At 46.7% G+C, this 21,314-nt stretch overlaps 1 protein-coding gene across 1 annotated transcript in view; it reads right to left on the bottom strand.

Annotated features, from left to right (window-relative positions):
* The window catches only part of LHPP (phospholysine phosphohistidine inorganic pyrophosphate phosphatase), a gene marked incomplete at both ends in the record, with an annotated part of 68,146 nt that overhangs the window by 26,923 nt on the left and 19,909 nt on the right, over nt 1–21,314 (bottom strand). Inside the window, one exon of the mRNA XM_079535412.1 lies at nt 18,914–19,005. Coding sequence (XP_079391538.1) covers nt 18,914–19,005 — 92 coding nt within the window. The remainder of the gene's footprint in view (nt 1–18,913; nt 19,006–21,314) is intronic.

Genomic DNA, 21,314 nt, shown 5'->3' with positions numbered 1-21,314 from the left:
AAGCCAGACCTACCTAATAGATGCAGTGAGCCCAAACAACCCATGGGACCACAGTTCAACCCTTTTGTGAGCCAAACAGAGGACTCGTGCTGCCCTCACACAAGCCCTTTTGGCCTTTCTGTTCATATATTTCTGAGCAATGTGGAAACCAGACAAGGATAACTCGAAAGGGAGCTGCTGTTGGATGGCTTCCCTGTGGCTTTCACAGAGATTGGGCTCCTTTTAGCTTTTCCCACCAGGCAGATGTTGCCCTGTGCCCAGACAAAGCTCCCACCCCAGTGATGGAGAGGCTCCCCTGCCTGGAGCCATCCCCAGGCTCTCTGAAAACCAGAATGCAGGATTTTGTTGCATGACTATAAATGGCGAATTGCAAAGGCCAAGAAAGATTATTTATTTATTCTTTCATTCCTTAGTGCATGCAAAGCCAAATTCTCCCTGTCTTATGGGACTGCATGTGAGAGCTGATGCACATGGACTGGCTGCTGGGGCAGGGTCCTCAGGTGCTGCAAAGTGGATGTTGGTTTCCTGTGCAAAGAAACCTTCCCAAAGCTGCACATGATGTGCAAATATCTTCGGGACAGAAGGTTCACCACGGTACAGCAGCACTCTGAAAACATGCTCATAGGATCACAGGATTATAGAATTGCTCAGGTTGGAAAAGACCTAAAGATCATCAAATCCAACCACAAGGAGGTCATCTGAACCCTGTGAACAAAAAACCCACTAATGCTGATACTTCGAGTACCTGACAAATCTTATTCTATCATGCTATAAAATGTCATATGGGAATATCCTTTTTATCTCCCATTGAAGCTCTTTCCTCAGTTTTCCAGCTCTTATCACACTTGAATGGTCCTGAGCTCTCTGATCTGTTCTTGGGAACCATCATGTTGTGTTTTTTCCTCCAACTTACTTCATTTGGCCATCCCTATTTCTTGCCATGCCTCTTCGCACTGCCTCCTCCTCGAGTTCTGCTCAAGGAAATAGGATACGTGGCAAACTTTAATTAAGTGAGTGGCACCTCCTGCCATTTTTCCCCATGAAGGAAATGCTCCTGCCTGACCCTGCAGCCCTGGGTGACTCTGGGCAGCACGTTGGTACCCTTTGTCATCTCAAAATCCTCAGGAGACTTTAATCCTGTTTTCATATCTAATCCACTAAACATATGTATCATCCCTACCCAGATGTTATGTTTTGTTTTTCTCCAGTAAAGCTCTGTGTCAATTCTCTCTCTGTTAGACAAGACTTTTTTTTCATCAGCTTTGCTCAGATCCTATCATAACTGCCCAAGACAGACAAACCCTCTGTGCTCCAGCATGACTGCATGTAGGCTTGACAAATCACCCCAGGAAACACACCAAAAAAATGACAGTTTGTTTTCTTCTGAGCCACATGACAGTGCTCTTCAAGCTCTGAGTGGTGCAGAGGACACCATGAGTGGATGGTGGAAGCCCAGCACATCAGCTGCACAGACACTGCACTCTCTCAAAGATATGCAGCAGTGCCATTTGATGTGCTGATAACCTTTGCTACCTCCCCAGGGTGAGAAACTCCACCAGCACTTGTGGCTAAGGAAGATCATAGAATCACAGAATGGCCTGGGTTGAAAGGGACCACAATGCTCATCCAGTTCCAACCCCCTGCTGTGTGCAGGGTCACCAACCAGCAGCCCAGGCTGCCCAGAGCCACATCCAGCCTGGCCTTGAATGCCTGCAGGGATGGGGCATCCACAGCCTCCTTGGGCTATAACATACTCATTGATTCATAAAAAGAGAAGACCGTGGAAAGCCTTTTTTCCTTTTCCTGAAGGTGGAGTTTCCAAGACCCCTGCACCTAAGGAGTCACTCCAGTCCCTTCCCTTCTTTGTTCCCAGCTCAGGCTCAGCTCCTGGCTGGAAATGCCCCAGGTAGGTCAGAAACAAGCAAGAGTTCATCCAGGGCTGCACTCCCATCGACACAGGTCCTGCTGTGGGAGGTGCTGGCCCCACTGGGGTGCAGAGGCACTGGGGCTGTGCCAGGGGTGTGGGAAGAGGTACCAAGCACCCCCAAGTCTCCGTCATTGCTTTCCAGAATGAGTTTTGATGTGAAACAACCTACCCTTCTCACACCACTGCTCTGTTCTCCTGTTCCAGCAGCTTGTCAGGACACCCCCTCACAAGGATTTCTAATAAGCTGAGGAAAGCAAATTAGCTGAGATGGAGTGATTCTGTACTCAGCAGGATAACAGTCCAATGTTTCTTCAATAAAAGTCCTCAGGTTAGAAAACCGTCATGCAATGTCACAGACTTTTACAGCAAAACCTTCACGTGTATAGCAGTCCCAAATTTCACCCAGTGCCCAGACTTACACATTGACAAAGCCCTTTCTTTTGCTCTGTGCTGTTCATTGGAACGGTACTTCAAAGACCGCAGGTCTACGGAGAAGAAAAGGACACTTTCTTTTGACCGTCTATGAACACAAATGAAAGTCCTTTGAAAAGATTTGAGCTCTAGAAAGCTGCTGCACGCTTTTCACAAACTGTCTGCACTGAAAATGAACTGAAAATGGCAGAGCCATCCTGTCACCTCCCAGCTTCCTTAGTGCTGATTTAGACAACGTGACTTTGGAGGCACTCAGAAAGAGACCAGAAAGAATTGTGTGTTAGCCACCAAATTTTTGCAAGGTATGTGTCAGCTCGGGCTCTTAGGGGTCTCCTGATGGGCTGAACCTGCTGGTCTCTCAAATCCCTAAATGTGGGGGTTGAGAAGAGGGATTTCCTCCAGTAGACAGCTGACCTGTGCTGACTATTAGATATACATGTGGCTTATAAAGAAAGAAATTGATGACATATCTTTAATCATCCAATGCAGGACACTGCATACGCAGTAAGAAAATAGATGTATTAAAAGTGAACTAAATTTAGACACTAAAAACTGCACATGAAGGCCTGCGATGAGCAGACAAATGCATTTGTTCTGCTGAGATTACCAACAAATGGCTGAACAATAAAGGCAGGGAGCCCTGATGCAGCACTCACCCAGTCCCAACACCAGGAGGGAAACTGGGCCCCACATTGGGATTAGACATAGGGCACATCACTGAAAGCTGAAGCAAAAGGAAAGCACTGCACAGCTTCCTTATCTTAAGGACCTGTCGTAGAATGAAAGAAAATACAATTTATACCTTCCTTAATACCTGTGACAGGAATGAGAGGCATTTGCTGTCAATCTCCACCTCCAAGCATTTGTAGAACAGCTCATTTGCAGCCAGCGCAAGCAGAATGGTGACAGGGAACTTGCTGTCTTTGATGCCATCTACTGGGAAGGTGGCTCCAATGGCCAGGACACAGCCTGGGATGTGCTGCTCCACTGCAGAACATGAACTATTGCTGAGATGCAGAGTCAGAGGGATCAGCAGAAACGACAGGGACACACTGCCATCTGCTTACCTGGACTAATGCAGGACCAGGGAGCATGGCAATCTCCCAAGCCTGCAGATGCCCATGAAAAGAGGCAGGAGGCAAGAGTGCAAGAAATAAGCAGTGCTGTGGGAAAGGGGGATGTGCAAGAGAGAGGCCCTGAGTGTAATGTTCAAGCTACAGGTGATGATGGTTCTGCTAAGAAAAGAGAGGGGGGACAGAGGAGTCTTTTAAGGGAGGCAGTGCCTCCTCACTTCCAGCTACAGCCCAGTACAGGCAAGTCTCTGAAATGAGACAAAGCTGAGCTGCTGCTTCATGAACAAGAAGAATCGTAGAATCAGAGAATGGCCTGAGTTGAAAACACACAATGATGACCACAATACTCATCTAGTTTCAACTCCACTGTCACACACAGGCTCGCCAACCACCAGACCAGGCTGCCCAGAGCCACATCCAGCCTGGCCTTGAGTGCTTTCAGGAAGGGGGCATCCATAGCCTCCTTGCCATATCTAATCCCTGGGGAGGATGGTGGGCGTATTTGTTTTTTTGTGCCATTTTATGAAGAATCCCAGCAGATAAGACCACGACTGGCCTCGTTTGTTTTTTTTTTCCCCCCCATCCCAGTAAGAATGATTTACAGATGGGAAATCCCTGCCAAGCTTCCCAGCTTCACAGCACATTCTGGCTCAGGCTGTGGACTCAGCACTGACTTGGAAAGCTGGCACAGCAATCTTGGTAGAAAGGATGCTTATCCCACACTCTCCTCGGAAACTAGCCCGGCAGATATCAGCAACCACGTGGCTTTCTGCAGAGAGCAGCCTCTTTTCTCCCTAAGAGAATGGCCATGTACAGAGCACACCCTGCCCCTGGGTGTCACACCTGCCCCGAGTCCTCCGCAGCCACGTAGTGCTGTGCTTGTGCAAAGCTGCTCTCCCTGATGCTGCACAAAAGATATGGGAAGTAAAGAGAGAAAAAGAACTACCCAGGAGAAGCAGTAGCGTCGGTGGCCAACAAAATGCAGCTGGTGTGCAATGAAACACCAGAACTCAGCACAGATGAACAACTTTTCCTGGATCTCCTGTAAATATACGAAGCTTCCACACTATTTCTAAGGGCAGCACTGAATGAGACAGAGGACATGTCTCAGTTACCAACAGATCTTCACGTTTCTCTTCTGCCTATATCTCTGATCACACACACACAGTCTCGCTTGTTGGCCCATGCATTACCCTACCAATAGCTTGTTCCTTATCGCTATTCATTGCCTGCACACAGCTTGCACGGACAGCAGAATCAACAGTCTCCAAAGGGAATAATAAACGTGCCTGAGAAAGCCACTTATTTGGAAATAAAACCCCCTTAAAACAACAGCAATCGCTGGGAACTCATCTAGGAGTCCACAAGGGACACCCACAGCTGAATTCTGGGGGCTTTCTGCCACGTGCCACCAAAGGGACATTGCTGGCACTTGGTCCTGGGGCAGCAGCGTGGGCTCAGGGCACTGTCATGTTCTTGTGCAGTCTTAGGCTTTGCCGTGGGTCCCATGGATAAAGAACCAAACAAATAAAGCCAGGAATCTGGGGCAAAGAGAGAGGATGGGATAATAAAGTGAGGAAAGTGAAAGGATGAGCAAAGACTGCATGCATCTCAGATATAGTAAGGGGAGGGGTCAGTTGAGATAAAAAAAAGGCAGGTTTGGTGTTTTCTGTTCCCAGAGCCACACGTACCTTTGTGTAACAGTTTATGCTGCCTTTAGTGTTACCCCTGTGTTTACAACAGGGATCTGGGCCGACTCTTCTTGCGAACAAATGGGATTGATTAAATTCTATCGTGCTCTTACGGATTTCAGCAGGCGTGTCCTATATGTTTGCTACGCAGAGACCTGGCCAAATTCCCTGCAGAGTAATAGCTATGGAAAACTGTTGGTTTACTGCCTATTCAATCCTCTAGAAGTTTCCAATAAAGACAAGCAGCTCCTGGATTTGCTTGGCAATCAGCCATATCTTCACAGTTGTTGAACCCCTCCAGGGACAGTGGCTGCCCCACCTCACCGGGCAGCCTTTTTCAATGCCTCACCACTCTTTCTGAGAGGAACTTTTGCATAACATCTTGACCCAGCACCAGCTGGGGCTGCCAGCACTCTGCTGGGCTGGAGGAACCCATCTCAATTCGGACCTCTGAGCAATTGAAGCCCATTGAAGCTCATCACTGCTCCAGCCCCCAGCTGCAGAGTTGCCCGTGCAGTGACGTGCAGCCAGGCAGGGTCGGGGCAAACACAGCAGCAGGGAGCCCAGCCACAGAAACTGGCCACAGCAAAGCCATTTCTCCATTTCCACCAGATCCAGTCTCTCTTTTTGATCCAGGAAGCATCTGTCTGGATGGAACTGCGCTCTGCGTTATGATTCAGTGTGGGTAAGTTTTATATGGCAAACTCTGTGGCTTCCTCTTAATTGTCCTCTTCTTTTGGCAGGGACAAAGCCCTTGAGAATGGCCATATTAGTACACGAGTGTGTGGGAGGAGGGTGCCAGAAGAAGCAATTCTGTGCAAAATACTGTACGCTGCAGCTGGAACAAGGATCCCAGTCACTGACAGAGGGCAAGAAGGTTCCTCCAACCCCCGCCTGACGCCTGACCACACCATTTAGCATCTTCTGTCATGTGCTTCCCAAACTTTTCAACAGACTCTTAGAGAGACTTCTGAGAAACCCCATTCTGAGCTGTGGCACTGACAATGTCACCACAGCTTTTTTTTTTTTTTTTTTTTTTTTGCTTTTTTTTTTTCAGCTGAAAGAGATCCCAGGTCTCAAGAACAGCCCTGCTTCTTCTGCACGGGGCGTGCGACGCTTCGGCAGTAACCACAGAACAGGAAGGAAGTGACAGACGTGGGATCTGTGAGACCTTGCCCAGTTCTTTGGGACCTGTGGATAAGGCTCCCAGCTGCCTTCAGCCAGAGCAAACAGCATCCAACATCCACAGCCAAATATCTTTGAGGGGAGAGCAGGATGGGCAGCACAGGAGCTGAACAGAGGACTGTGGAGATGCTGCTGCAGCAAACGGGGCGCTGAGGCTTTCTGACACACAGGGCTCAAACCCTCCTTGCTCTCCTGTCACCTCAATCCATCCCATTTACAGCTCCTTTCTGGAGCCTGTGGCCTTAAGGGTGACCACTGCAGTGGAGTGGCAGTGACAGTGCACCCCTCCTGTGTGCTCCTATAGGAATGCACAGCTCAGGAAAACCACTGCGCCTGCTCAGGCAGCCTAAGCTCATTCCTGGCTCTGCTTTCAACAGTGGCCAGCTTCTGACAGCGGTTGAGAAGCAAAATGTGGGAGATTTTATATTAGAATTTGTGCCCTGAAGGAAAATTTCCTTTTGAATTTTATGAGTGAGAATTTGGCTTGTGTCTGGAAGCACAAAGGCTTACATTGCTACCAAACCCTTTGGATTGAAATCCTGACTCCAAAGGATTCAAAGGAAATTCTCCTTCTGTCTTCTTTAGAGCACTGTTTTCTTTCAGGTTTGTCGTTTGTATGAGTGTCCTTATAACAACCCTAAAACCCCCAAATGCTTTAGAGATGAGTAGGACATCAAGGCTATGCATTTACACTCCTGCAAGACATGCTGGGCTGGAAAAGATTGTTACTCTCATGGTAATAAAAGTGTAAACACTCAGCCAAAAGGCACAAAGCTCATAAACCCACAAAAGCAGACAGGCCCAGCAATTAGGAACTTACTACAAAAGAGACCTGCAATAATTATTAAACCCCAATCCAGGCATTTTCCTCTAATATAAAACAATGGCAGCAAAAGGGCTTCCAGGCCCACAGCTCTGCTCCTTTGTCCATCTTCATTTTCACGCCTGCTGGATAACCTCTTTTTTTATTATTTAACAAAACCTACACGGTTCCAAAGTGATTTTCCTTCTTGTGCTGCTACTCCAGCTTCCAGCAGAGGTTTCCAGTTGCAATGGAGGATACCCACAGCTTGCATAACAAAGCTGCAGTCAGCCCTCCCATTCAGAAATGCATTTGCTACTGTGACGCTTCCTTGCATGGCATATTTCTGAGCACAGAATGCCTCTCCTCACACAGACATGAAGAAGAAAACACAGTGATAAACTGGAAAGAGAGAAAACAGCAAAGTCACGAAGATGGGACAGAAGGAGCTTTGCTCCCTTCCCACCAGCACCGAAGCTGCCTTGAAGGGCAGGTACTGCTTGCCTGCAGAACAAGTGGCAGAAGAGCGTTCTGAGCTCCTTAGCCTGATTTTGGCTGGTGCCTCACAAGGCCTCTGCAATGCTCCCGTTTGCATTCCCTGTTCCCACGGCCCTGAGCAGTGACAATGAGAGAAACCAGAGCAGCCCCACGGCTTGCGCGGATGATCTCTGAAGTATTTACATTACTAAGCTGCACCTCCATAAATCTGGACGGTTCTCTGACATAGGAAAGGGCCCAGGGTGTTAAATAAATAGGCAGTAAATTTCAGAGGATTTGGTAAAATGAGAGTTGTCGTTACTTTCCCATTCCAAGAAGACTGATCTCGGTTATAATGATCCCAGCCACATCCACTCTTTCCAATGGCCCGCACGCTGATAAATGAAGCATTCGCTCCCACAAATGCCTCTCCTTCCCCTGATGTATACAATGTGTTCTAGATGGATGGAACAATCTTTTTTTTTTCTTTCTCCTACACTTGCTAAGCTATTTTTAAGCACCCAGAGCACCAGCAGGTGTAAATCAGCAGTGCTCTGCCCAATTCTGACACCCCAGCTCCTCACCTGCTGTAAAGAGCAGTCTCCTGCTCCTAAACCTAAAACGTACAGCACATAGGTGTCATCACAAGCAATATCCCGTGGATGACTGCTATAGGAAGAAAAAACAACATCAGATAAACAGAAAGGTGGTAATTGCACGAATCACTTTGGGCAGGCAATGCTGCTGCTGCCTGCCAGCTTAGTGCTGCTCCTGGAAATAGCCACTTTAATTAGGCTGATTTAAATGCAGATAAGTTTTTCTTTCAGCAGAGGTCTTTGTACCCACTTTGTGAGTGCAGGACTTGGCTTCAGCCAAAAAGTGTCCTTTTGCTCCTCTAATGGGTGCCAAGTGCTTGCCACTCACTTCAGCAGGGAGCAGCGGAGCCCATTGATGCCGACCATTGTACTTAGCTCCGCAGAGAACACAGCCCTCTGAATTTAGTCCAGTAGCTCCTTTGAGCAGGGACTTCACCACCAGGTTAAGAACAATCAGAGAACAACGTGACAGGACCCAGCACAGGGTGTGGGAACCCAGCTGCTCAGTGGAGGAGAGTGGTACCTCTGAGGCTGGTGAGCAGCAGGAGACAGGGCATCAGAAACATCAGCACACACTATCTGTTTGCAGCACTCAAATACTCCTCAGGACGCACCGATCTCCTGAGTGCCTGCCTGGGGGGAGCCAGGACCTCATCCACAGGAGTGCTGAGCCCAAACATCTGTCCCTGCAAGCTGCCTTTGGAACATATGTTTCCATATAATGCTCGAGTACTTGCAAGCTAAGCACATGAGCAATTGACCCTTTGGACAGTGTTAGTTCTAACCTCTGTGCCTCTCTTCCTTGCATGCAAAGCAATCACAGTGTCTGAATATTGCTTGGCAATTTGTACTGCCTCTGGTTTGGGGCAGGGAAAGTGCAGGCTGGCTGTGCAGGGACGTGTGTTCAAGAGACACAGCTCTAAATGATTTTGTGCACACAAGTGCGGCTTTGTACGTAGCTTTGTACATGGTGGAACTCAAGACTGCTGAGAGCAGGGGTGGTTAGTCATGGCAAATGTTCAGGAATGGGCTTTTCAAAGCAAAAGTCCATTTGCTCTGGTGAAAGTGGACTCCCCGCATCTCTATGGATTTTTAAGATAAGAAGTGTCATCTTGAAAGATGAATGTTTGCAAGAATGTCTCAACTGGCAAGGAAAAACAAAGAGCTCTGCCTACAAGAAGAAAAGCCAGCTCTTCTGTTGTGTGCACTGTTTTCATTTATGTCAGCTCCATTAATGCCCCGTGAAGCCACGGGTCTGTAATTGAGCAGCTGACCTACAGCAACACTGGCATTCGCTGCTGTCTTACACCAGATTTACTCCAGCTGTTAAGGTTTAAGGCCTTGCCTTTCACACGGTTCCTCTTAATAAAATGTACCAGACATCAGCAGCTAAAAGTTGTACAATCGAGTTGCAAATCGAGACTGGTCTCTCAGATGAAGAGGATTCAAATTGTAATACAGAAAGCAGGTAAAACACAGAAGCTCTGCCCAAGCCCTCACCTGGAGGTGCAGCACACGGTGACCTTTGCATTAAGGTCAATTCCTGTCCCTGCCTGGGCCACCATCTGCCTCCGGCAGGCTCAGGCCATGCCAACAAAACACCTTTGCAGCTGCAGGCTGGTCTTTTCCCAGCAGGCAGCCCGAAATCTTCTAATGCTTAGTCAGACAAATCCCAACCAGAGGCTGATGGAGTGAAGAGCAGCTTGTTTGCGTGCACTGCTATGGCAGATGTCCACAAACCAGCAGAGGGTTTGCCCATCTCCAATAGAGTTTCACTGCTGTGATGATCTAAGAGTGAACACCCAGAGAAGGGCATGCATGCCTGAATGCTTCTCTCAGTCTCTAGCCAAATACATTGGTTTATTACTAGAACTATAGGTTTGTATGGTATTTTTTTTCCCCCTCTTTATCACTGTTGGTTAGAAGTGCCAAGCAGTAGTCAGGAAACCAGCTTTTGATACAGTGTTTACAAAGCTACAGCAGTTCTTTCAGCATCATTTGGGACTCTGAGACCAAACACCGCCCATGGTGGTGCTCCAGGCATCTTTGCCATAACAGCATTATAAATATGTAATGAGAATTTAAAAGGCAGAAGGCAAACAGATAATGGAGACACCCAACATAAACATCACATTTAACTCTCACCATCTGAAAAAAGCTACAAATTCCAATGTGGACTGATCAACACCTGGCAGCATCCAGACTGAAAAGGATGGGGACTTTCAGAGGAAAGCTGCCTACTGCATCTTTTATGCATTATCATTTTTAAAGAAGACCTAGAAACTTAGCACATAAATCTGAGGAGCTGGCTTCAAGCAATTAGGATTTAGAACACCAACAGTGAGGTCGTTGATGCTGCTGCACCACAGATTTTGCTAAAATCCCTAGAAGTTAGCCTGGATGAAGCTGCTTGTGAATATCACAGTTCTGACACCAGGGGAGGTCACTCAGTGCCTGGCTACCTCAGACATCCCTGTGCTAAGAGAGTGCTTCCACAGGCAGTGGGAATCACTGTGGATAGGGATGGACCTCTTTTACTTGGAATGGTCCTCAGACTGCTGCAGGAGCAGGGTTGGACCAGATGGACCCAGAGGTCCCTGACAACCTCAGCCATGCTGGGATTCTGTTAATGGTCCAGAGAACAACCTTGTTTGTACTCCTCTCATCCTCCCTTGAGATACCCACACATGAAGCTCCCCAAACACTTCTCTGACATGCAGTCTCCATCCTCTCCCTCTGTCTTCATCCCTTTCCTTCCCATTGCCTCCTTCCTTCAAGTCACAGTCACATCAAATTTGCTGCCTGATTATCAGCTGCATCAACATTTAGAGTTCCCTCGTGGAAAGCAGCACTTTGAAAGCTTTTCCAGCTTCTCCTCCAGATGATGTCACCCTGGGTGGGTGCCAGGTTGGGTTCAGAGTGAAAATTATTCACTTCAGGGTCAGACGTTCCCCTATTTTTAGGCCTGATTTCAGTGCCAGGCAGCCAATAGTGTAGCTGAATGGTTCGTGTTATTCAACTGCAAATGCTTGTCGGAGTTCAAACAAAGCTCCATTTGTAGCAGGTTAAGGGGCTCTGCAGCCCAGGAACCCCTTCTGAAGTGTGGCTGCAGCTGCTCTGCTCCACAGTGCTCAGCCAGTCTGGACAGAGGTGCAGAATACTTCCAGCTCCCACCCTTGATAAACTGCAATTGTAAAAGCAGAACAAAGGGTTGAATTCTATCTGGGTCTTTGTAATCTTCTGGCTGCATTTCCTCTGGAAATGCACACTGGGAAAAACACAGCTCCTCAGATGTGAGCTGGAAGCTGGCAGCATCCTGGGATGGTGGGGATGGGGAAGGGGACAAAGAAGAACGGCCCTGTAGCACACAGGGCTGAGCGACAGCAGCCACAGCCTACTCACAATCACAGAATGTCTTGGTTTGGAAGGGACATTTAGATCTTCTAGTTCCAACTCCTCTGCCATGGACAGTGTTGCCACCCACCAGATCAGGCTGCTCAGGGCACCATCCAATCTGGACCTGAATGCCTCCAAGGATGGATTATCCACAACCAGCTTCTAAGCCATCATGCTTTTGTCATAGAAGCATGGTACCAGTGATGTGTTGCTGCAGGTAGAGGCTCACTTCCTCCATGATAGGCATCTGTATTAACATAAACTATCTTTACAAAGCAGAGCAATGATGCTTGTGGTGTGTGATCTACCTGACCAGGATGAGTGATGCTGAAAGTGCCCAGATCCCACTGCAAAGGCAATGAGGGTGATCGGCTCATACAAGGTGTTTGCTCTGTTGAAGCAGGAGGGATTGCAGCATCCCTTCATTCTGCAGGAACATAACCATCTGCAACACCACAGCAGCACACATTGTGCAGCCAAGTTTCCCATGTGAGAGCAGGCTGCATAGCTGTGTGAATGTTTCAGGTGTATGCTAGCAGCTGCTGAAACAGGTTGGGAGGGAGAGGAAACTGAAAGGGCAAAACTGACACATACTCCTCTTCAGCTTCCTCGGGTGGCACTCAGAATGCAACTGGGAATGGAAACAATAACTGTAGCTGTGAAATGAAAGCCTACACTGACACAAGAGTGGCGAGGCATTGCACAGGTTGCTCAGAGAGATGGTGATGCCCCATCCCTGCAGACACCCAAGGTCAGGGGATGGGCTCTGAGCACTGATGGAGCTATGGGTGTCCCTGTGCACTGCAACAGGATTGCACCAAATGGTGTTTAAAGGTCCCTTTCAACTCAATTCTATGGATTTAAAAGGAAAATGAATAAGTTTTTCAGCCAGGAGGTGCAGCAGCCAGGCCCAGCCCAGCTCTTCACAAAGCAAAGCAGGACTTCATTTTTCAGGAGGGAGGATGGCTCTGGTTTAAAGCTGGCTGCTGCTGCACAGGACACAAAGCCCATTCAAAGCAGCAGCCCAGCGAGCTGCGTTAGCTCATCTTTTGGCAACCTATAAGTGAGCAGAGCTGAGGTGTAACCATATACACTGTTGACAATGACTGAAAACCACAAAGAAGTAAGAATGGTAATAGTTACAGGGCAATGTGTGAGCATGAGTCACGTCCAAGCGTCAGCTGCAAGCTATCTTCATCTCCACCAGAGCCCTCCTTGGTGCTGGATGGGCAGAGGGGAGTGAAGCTCCTCAGCCTCCCCCCTCCTTGTCTCACATTACTCTGTTTCTTCTTGACATGGGACATGGAATGAGCAGCCATGTATGGAGCCATTGTAATTGTGCAGAAGACCTGGCAGTGCTGGTGCTTTATTTTTAACTCCAGGCAAGTCACATCATGTCTTCCAAAGGGCATGAAAAACAACCACCAGCCCAAGCACAACAGAGGCAGCCCGAAGGGGAGCAACCCCCACCTCTTGTCTTTTGCAGTCCCAAAGCCTCATGTCTGCAGACCCCACATTCTGCCTCTGATCACCTACAGCTACATGGCCACGTACTGGAGCAGACAGCCCTGCAAACATCTCAAGAGCACAAAACGTGCTGGGTTCAAGCCAGTCACCCTGGGTTTGTTGGCTAAACTCACTCTTATCTACCTAGAATCAGAGGAGAAAACCAATGTCACCAAGTAAGCCCCCAAGAAACCCCCAGGCAGGGCTGGCAGCACTGAAGCATGAATTCTGGGTTGCTGTGTGCAGGCACAAGGTACTGCCCAGCACGGCCGCTCCTCAGCATGTTTACTGGGTGAGCAGGAGCCCCAGCCAGAAGGAAGATTGAATTTCAGATACTGAATCATTTGCTTCGAGCGAGTTACATCAGCAGCTAATTTGGCTTGCTTCTCACTTGTTTGTTTGCTCCTTCCTTTGAATTGAATGCTGTGCTTTGGTTGTATCAGAGCAGTCCCCTCTCGCCATGCTCTCCGTCTGAGAGCCAGTGCAGAACTCCACCAACCCAAGAGCTGGGATGGCATTTAACTACGACAGAAAACCACAGCGAGAAGAGGAACCTGCATTTTAAAAAAAGGAAATCTCAAACGAAACCACAATGGTGCAGCTGTCCCAGCTCTGCCATTGCTGCAGCACATTTCAACATGCTTATTAGCATTTTTACAGAAATAAAGTGGTTAGCTATTGGTATGGTATTCATCATTGCTGTCAAATGTTGAACAAGCTAATGCAGCTTGGCATTCTGCAAGCGACAAGTGTTGAGAAACACTGCTGTGCTCGACCAGCTCCCATGACTGTTCTGCTGAGGAATTTTTCTACTGCAACATTACATTGGCACTGAGAAAAGGCCGCTAAAGACAAAAATAAATGAGAGCCTGTTTCCTGTCCCATCTTGCAGACTGTGGTTTTGGGGCTGATACCAGAAAGGGAAGCTGGGTGTCCAACAGGAGCTAGGGGTGGCCCTGCCCTCTGGGATGCTGCAGATCCCCTTGGACAGGCAGTTCCCAGACAGACCTCAGGTGCATGCAGTGAAAGTAGGTGCAGAGCAGGAGAGCAGCCCTGGAAAGCCCCTGAGCTGCCTCCTTTCACTTGTTCCAGCCACCAGGGCTGTTTTTCTGGGCTTGTGAGTTATGTATCTGTGGGAGGAGAGAAACAGAATCTTTTTGGGCAAGCAGCTTGCCAGTCTGAAGTTGCCACAGGCTCTGGTGGTACCCACACAGATGCTGGTAGCTGCTGCTGGTAATGTCTTGTCCTCTCAGCATCCTTTATTTCATTTCAGTGTAGGAGGAATGGAAACCTTTACAGCTTGAATACATTGTGGGAAACAGGGAAAGCAAAAGTGCAATACAAGCTGATGTGCTCACTACTAGCTTGATTTGCTACATGCAAATTGCTTCCGTTCATCAATGTTTCAGATGTAGCAGCTCATTAGAGTTGAACTACTATAGAAAATACGGCTAGATACATGTAGAGAAACAGAATAACTGAAGTCACACCAAGGAAGACTGTTTGGAGTCAAATGCTAAAATCTTCTACCTCCAAATTCACCACTTGCAGTTCAGTGGTAAAGTATTTCCAGTGCACTGCTTTATTTTGCACTGCAGTTAGTTATATTTTTACACAGAGAGTGATGACACACTGGAACAGGTTGCCCAAGGAGGCTGTGGATGCCCCATCCCTGCAGGCATTCAAGGCCAGGCTGGATGTGGCTCTGGGCAGCCTGAGCTGCTGTTTGGTGACCCTGCACACAGCAGGGGGTTGGAAGCAGATGAGCATTGTGCTCCTTTTCAACCCAGGCCATTCTGTGATTCTATGACTCTATAATATCCTATGATGACGAGCAGCTGGTTGGACTGTAACACCCTGTTACAACATCAAGAAATTAGACCTGTTCATAGGCCCTTCACTCCTACAGCACCTGAGGCTTAAACTCTAATTTGTGTTTCCTAGACTTTCTGAACACATGGGGAAATGTAAGGCTGTCATCAGACGTGTTCATATGCTAAGGTTCTGCAGTATCAACTCTGAGCTTCCCTCACAAAACTGAACCAGAGATGACAGTAAGCAAAGTGTGGTCAGGAAACTGATAAACACATGCAAAGCTCCTCATGTGGAGGGAACAAACTCTGATTTGGATGTGTAATGAATGGTGACTAAGACAACGCCTTCTGATGCTGTGAATAGAATGAAAGCTGACTTGCTGACACTGGATCTTAATGAACATTGCTTAAGACACTGACATAAATTATAATACATCTTTTATAGCGCAAATATGGGTTGGAAGCCTTTCCATCTAATATGTGAAGCGGGCGTCATCACCAGGATTGTGAGGCCATCAAAATGCCTCTGGTTCTGTTTCAGCATTAAGGGAGTGCCGCTGCGTGTTCCTTTCAGTACCCACTTCTGGTATGCTCCATCAGGCCCCATGAAACATGAACAAGCTAATAAAATTGTTCGTCTTGGCTGTGGTTAGTAATTCAGTGAACAAGAAAGCAAGGGTGGGAGTGATGCTGCTTCTATTTCAAGCAGCAACACTGCATAGCATTAGGATGTGACTGCTGCTTTACAAAACAAGCCATGATCTTTCATTGACTGTTACAGGCTGTGATAGCTGTCCATCCATCTGCGGGTGAAAATCTGCCTTTTAGAATCATTTAATACCTTTATTTAGAGAGTTATGATGAAGACCCACCCCGTTTATCAGAATCCTTAATCAATTGATGATGTCAGCCTGAAAGGTCTTTGTCACAACATCTGTCTCAATCACATCAAGCCAGCTGATTCCCTATAAATCTCTACAGATGCAGTATGTTTTCTTCAATCAGATAAGAGGAACAGATCACAAACCACCTTCTTAATAAACTCGGGATAATTATTCTCAAAGGATAATTATAAAGTGGGGAAACTGAAGACGGGCAACATGAAGTAACTTGACCCAGTTCTTCCACAGAGCAGAGGCAGAGCCAGCAAGAGACAGCAGCTTTCCTGGTCCCCTTTTCTCCTTTCATCCCCACTCTCTTTCATGTGTTCCAAGAGAGCTCAGGGCTGTTGCACTATCAGCTGTGGTGGTGAAATAAATACCCAGCTGTGAGTCCACAGCAAAGGCCTGTTCTGCACACCGCAGCAGGAAGGAGTAAATGAGAGTGGTGACACCACCAGCAGACCAGCTCACACTTCTCTTTTGGGGTTTACACCTAAAAAGGCCATACTTGGTCAACCAAACTACTCACCCTGTGTCAGAGAATCAATTTAACCAAGATCGACTCCAAACACCACTTTACCCCTACAGCTTTCCATTATTGCCCTTGCTTATGTCAAAAGAAACTTTATTCTGTGATTTATTACACTTTATGGACTTATATCCTCCACACGTGGTTTGGCTGCTGAAGAAGAGTGCAACTCCAATGTACTGTTGGAGGATTAAGTGCCTTTGAGAAGGTAAGCATAGATACAGATACGCTTTCCTTATACCCCTTCTGCTCCTCCCTGGACCCCAAATCACCTGCACAGCCAAACACCTCAGCCTGTAACACAGAACTTGCTTTGCATTCTGTAATCTGCACACAGTCACTGGAGTCCCTTTGAAATACCATAAATTGTACTGTAAGCCTTAGCTCGCATGCTGTCTTTTGTGCTGCAGTGTGAAACCCCTGGTTGGCAGCAGGTCCATGGGTTATTGGTATAAGTTGCAGCAGCTCCTGAATGAAGGAATGCTGCCCGATATGCACAGCAGATAACAAGGTGTTAGGGTCAGCATCTCAGTAAGAGTGGAAGAGAACAAGAGAATCCCTTGGACCTGGAGAACAATGTGCAAAATGCCTTGACTGGGATAACCTCTGCAAGACCTGTAATTTCCCCATATCCAGCAGTGTGATGTAAAATGCTCCTGCAACAATTCTTCTACTTTATTATTGTCTATTGTACTTTGGAATCAGCTTTGCATCCGTTTTGTTGAAGACTCCACCGTTGTGGTGAAGATGGAAAAAATCACTCAGCACAGAAGCAACCCAGCTGGGGTGATGCCCCATATTCTGGGCTGCAAGGCTCTCACAACCAAAATGTCTGGAAATCCCACCATGCCAACACTCAGCATCTCCAGTAAAACCCTGAAGCCGATTTGCTTTTTCCTTCATTTGCACAAACAGCCTTGGCTTTCAGGGTTGCTCCCGAAGTGGTAACTAATTGTGATGTAGATGTACTAATGGTGCCATCCAGAGGTACTTGGGTGCAGCACACTGCTCTGTGTCAGCAGACTCGCTCAGTAGCCAGGGTCTAATTTCTCTCTGTTGTCACACAGACCTCCTTCACTGATACGGGTATCTGTGTGACATTAAGATGTGGATTCACAAAATGCTTCCTGGTGATCAATATCAGAGAAAAACCAACTGTTCAATCCTAATTCTCCTGTAGGGAGTTAATAGGATTACACAGATCACAGATAAATAACCATGATATTACAAGTGACGTACTTTCTCCCTCAGAAATCATCACTTACTAGTCCATCAGAATGATTTCATTTACCTATGTAAACCCAAATTAAGAGAGAGAAAAAACACTTGAAAACTAACATTGCAGATAGTCAGTGGCAAGCACCGACCCTACAGCTCACCTTACATCAAATTACAGACACTGTTACCAAACCATGCCTACTGCAAGGTGGTATGGCTAAAAGGAGTCCAAACATTAAATGTAGGGACTGATGTCTGCACTGCATTTAGAGAGTCACCCTGAGTTGACTTCAACCTTGCCTGGGCAGTGCATAGTGGCTTCATTTTCCACTGGGCACCCCTGGACTATGCCATATTTATAACTGCACTCAAGTCTTCTACCAGGAGCTGCCAGGAGCAGGTATCAATAGCTCCTCTGTCAGTGAACACACATGATGATGGAGACACCTGCATGGAGAAGGGTCTGAAGGGCCATTAGAAAGAGGTGAGCAAGTCTGTGGAAGCTCGCTCTGATTTAGACATGAAGTGGAAAGACAGCTCTCACGTTCCAGACTTCTCTGTGCTGAAAATATGCCTGGAGAAAAGAGGAGACATACAGAGTCCTTCACAGGGCTATGAGAGGTGACCCACAGGGACCACCTAGTTGGTAGTTTAATTAAACATCTTGATGCTGCTAGAAGTTTCAGACGTGTCTCGTATCAAGCGGAGAAACACTCACAGTAGTATAAAAATAAATAAGCAAAACCCAAGAAACAAACCAGTTCTGTGCACTAAATGTGACGCAAAATTACAGCTGTAATTTTAGATGAAGTATTACAGCAGTAGTTTAACAGAAAATATCTCTTGAAAATCATAGAATCATAGAATGGCCTGGGTTGAAAATGACAACGATCATGTAACTTCAACCCCCCTGCCAAGGTCGGGGTCGCCAACCACCAGCCCAGGCTGCCCAGAGCCACATCCAGCCAGGATCAAAGAAAACATGCCTCCCCTTTCTGCTGCTTTCACACAGTCTTTACTCAAGATGCATTTTGCAAAGGAAAGCACCATCATGCAGCCAAGCCTTAAGGCTGCACAAAGAGGTGTCTGCTCAGGCAACAAACGGACATGGGTGGCAAATGGGTGCCATCAACAGGTAAAACTCTGTAAAAAGGCACAGAAAAGGAACAACCAGACAGGTCTCATGCATTCAATCCGAAGCACTATTCAGAAGGCGTACCAACTTTGAAACTGTAACTCTTCTTTTAGAAATCAACGCGTGGCGTGAGAATTAAGAGTATGGCGTGGATTGGCCAAAAGGCAAGTGCAAAAAATCATTGAGTGCAGCTATTTCCCCTCTTTCCACGATGACCCAGGTGGAGCAAAGGCTGTGGGGAGCACACTGACCTGTACTTCCCCGTCCGCACCTGCACTGCCCTCATCCCGCACTGCTGGGCGCCTCCGACATCGCTCACGATATCATCTCCAATCATGATGGCCTGTCAGAGCAGTGAAATACGGAAAAATCGGTGTCAAGAGAATTTTATTTCTGCCATCCCTCACGCTCCTTTGACATAATAAACAGCTTGATTTGATGTTTAATACTGCCATCAGGCAAATTAAACAAGATAAGATTGTCATCGTATTGATTAAATGTCATTCTACCTTGAATATAATTCAGGCGATAGCTCCTTGAGCAATATACTGGGGCAGTTTACATCTGTACAATTTGTAATCCATCACGAAAATCAAAGTGATGTGGCACGCAGTTCAAAGAAAATGTTGAATTTTATGAAGTTAGTCCTGGTCCGTTCCTAACCATGCATTTATGTTATGCTCCAAGTAGTTTAAATTAAGCTCTTCTTTTCAAACATTTCCTTAAAATTGATATTCTAAGAGCTAGGCAAGACCTTAAGCTTGTGATCACTGAAATGTGTAATTTACAGAGTTTGATTCCAAGCCATTTTCAGGTTCATATAAAAATTTGGGAAGTCTTCCATGAGTGCAAAATCTAATTTATCAATTTGTGCACAACGTGACAAATGAACTCAACTGAGCACACTATCAAAAAAGGGTACAGTAAGGAAAAGTAAGGAAAGCATTGCTTTTCATACTGAAGAAACTGCTTTTACATTTTGAAAGCAGAAGTCTTTCTAGCAGGCATAATTTCAGTTATCACTTCAGCTAATCATCAAGCTTGGAAAGTGATGGTTTGTATCTTGTGCGTTCTCTCCACGAAATGAATTTCCAGAGTGTATAAATACAGTCAGTGTCTTAAGCTGAAACACATTTACTCCAATTTCCTTCATCCCTCTCAGCACATTTGCAGTTCTTCCCTATACCTTTTCAGCTGACCCAAATCCAAATGGGAACACCAGAATGTGAACAGAATTTCCACGACAATCCAACTAGCAACCTACACAAAGACCTAAACTCCTCCTGGCTGCTCTCCTGATCACACATCCATTTACCCAAACTTTCCAAGCCCTTCTTGCCACCGAATCATAATAGGAATTCATGCAGCAATTGCTTTTTTCTGCGTTCATACTTTCCACTGTAAAGTCTCCTGCTCCATGGCTGTGAACTTTGTAATATGCTTTTGGGTAGACACTTGCTTTGTGCTACTTCATGACATGAACATACCCAAGTAGGCAAGCAACCACCCTGCTTGTCCTGCTCTGTCCTGCTCTTACCTCTCTCTGCTCCAACCCATCTCATCATCACAGGCCCAATACCAAACCCCAGTGGGATCCAAGGCAGCACCTTACATAGGCACTCTTTTCCCCTGCATGCATGTATACCCTCTTCCTCCTTCTGTGTCCCCAGAGACATAAAGGAAACTCTTTAGAGTTCTCTTTAATGCTGTCAGGCAGGGAGCTGCTCTGGAACTGAGCTATGGGTGCCATGCATGAGCCAGGGCCATGGCTATGCAGCTGGAAAGATGGGATCAGTTTCCTTCTGTCATCTCTATTTCAACAAAAAGTGCAGTTCCCACTCTGTAAGCTGTCTACTGGGCAGGATTAAGTTAAATATATAGAAGACTAAAAGTACTAAGGATGCAGAGCTATTTTTAATTGTCATCTGATTACAATCTGTCATCTGATTAGAACCTTCTCCTACTTACTAAATAGCACATAAAGGAAACCTCAGGATACACCTACAGCCCATCTAAACAGATTATTTTGTGAGAGTCTTCATGTACCTACTGAGATAGGTACATGCACATCTGGAACAGCTTCAGCTGATAAAACACAAATCCTCTTTTGAGTAATGCATCAGGAACAGCATGCAAGATTACATACAGTAGCTACCAGCCCAGTTCATCTTTCATGTTGCTTTTAAATACCATTCATGTGAAGGATTATCATCATCCCTCAGGTGATGGGATGTAATAGGCCATCCCTGCAAGTCAAGGCTCATTTGTCTGGTTCCATGCTGAAGCAGTTTGTTTTGAAGCAGTTTATATATGCACACCCTTGCTTCATTCTGCCTAAGAGCAAAACCTCTGCGATCACCCTTTGCGAGCCTCTGTAAGGAGCAAGGAGACAAAGACTCATGGGATCACAGAGCTGGGGAAACATGGCCATAGGGGAAGAGCAGCAGGGGGCTTTGGGACAGATGGCATTGCCCACAAACTGCTTCAAAGCCACCACACGTTGGAGGGCTCAATCCTTTTTCATCCTTTCATTACTGGATGATTTTCCTTATCCGCTCTGCTTATGGAAACACACGTGCTCCCAGAAAGATGAACGGTTCCCTGCAGATAGCTCACCTTTCCCTACCACTGCACCAAACATGAAATGAGGAA

This window comes from Tetrao urogallus, assembly GCF_951394365.1.
Source record: "Tetrao urogallus genome assembly, chromosome: 5".
Lineage (NCBI taxonomy): Eukaryota > Metazoa > Chordata > Aves > Galliformes > Phasianidae > Tetrao > Tetrao urogallus.
Note: the sequence above shows the minus strand (reverse complement) of the source record. Positions and strands in the feature narration are given on the sequence as shown.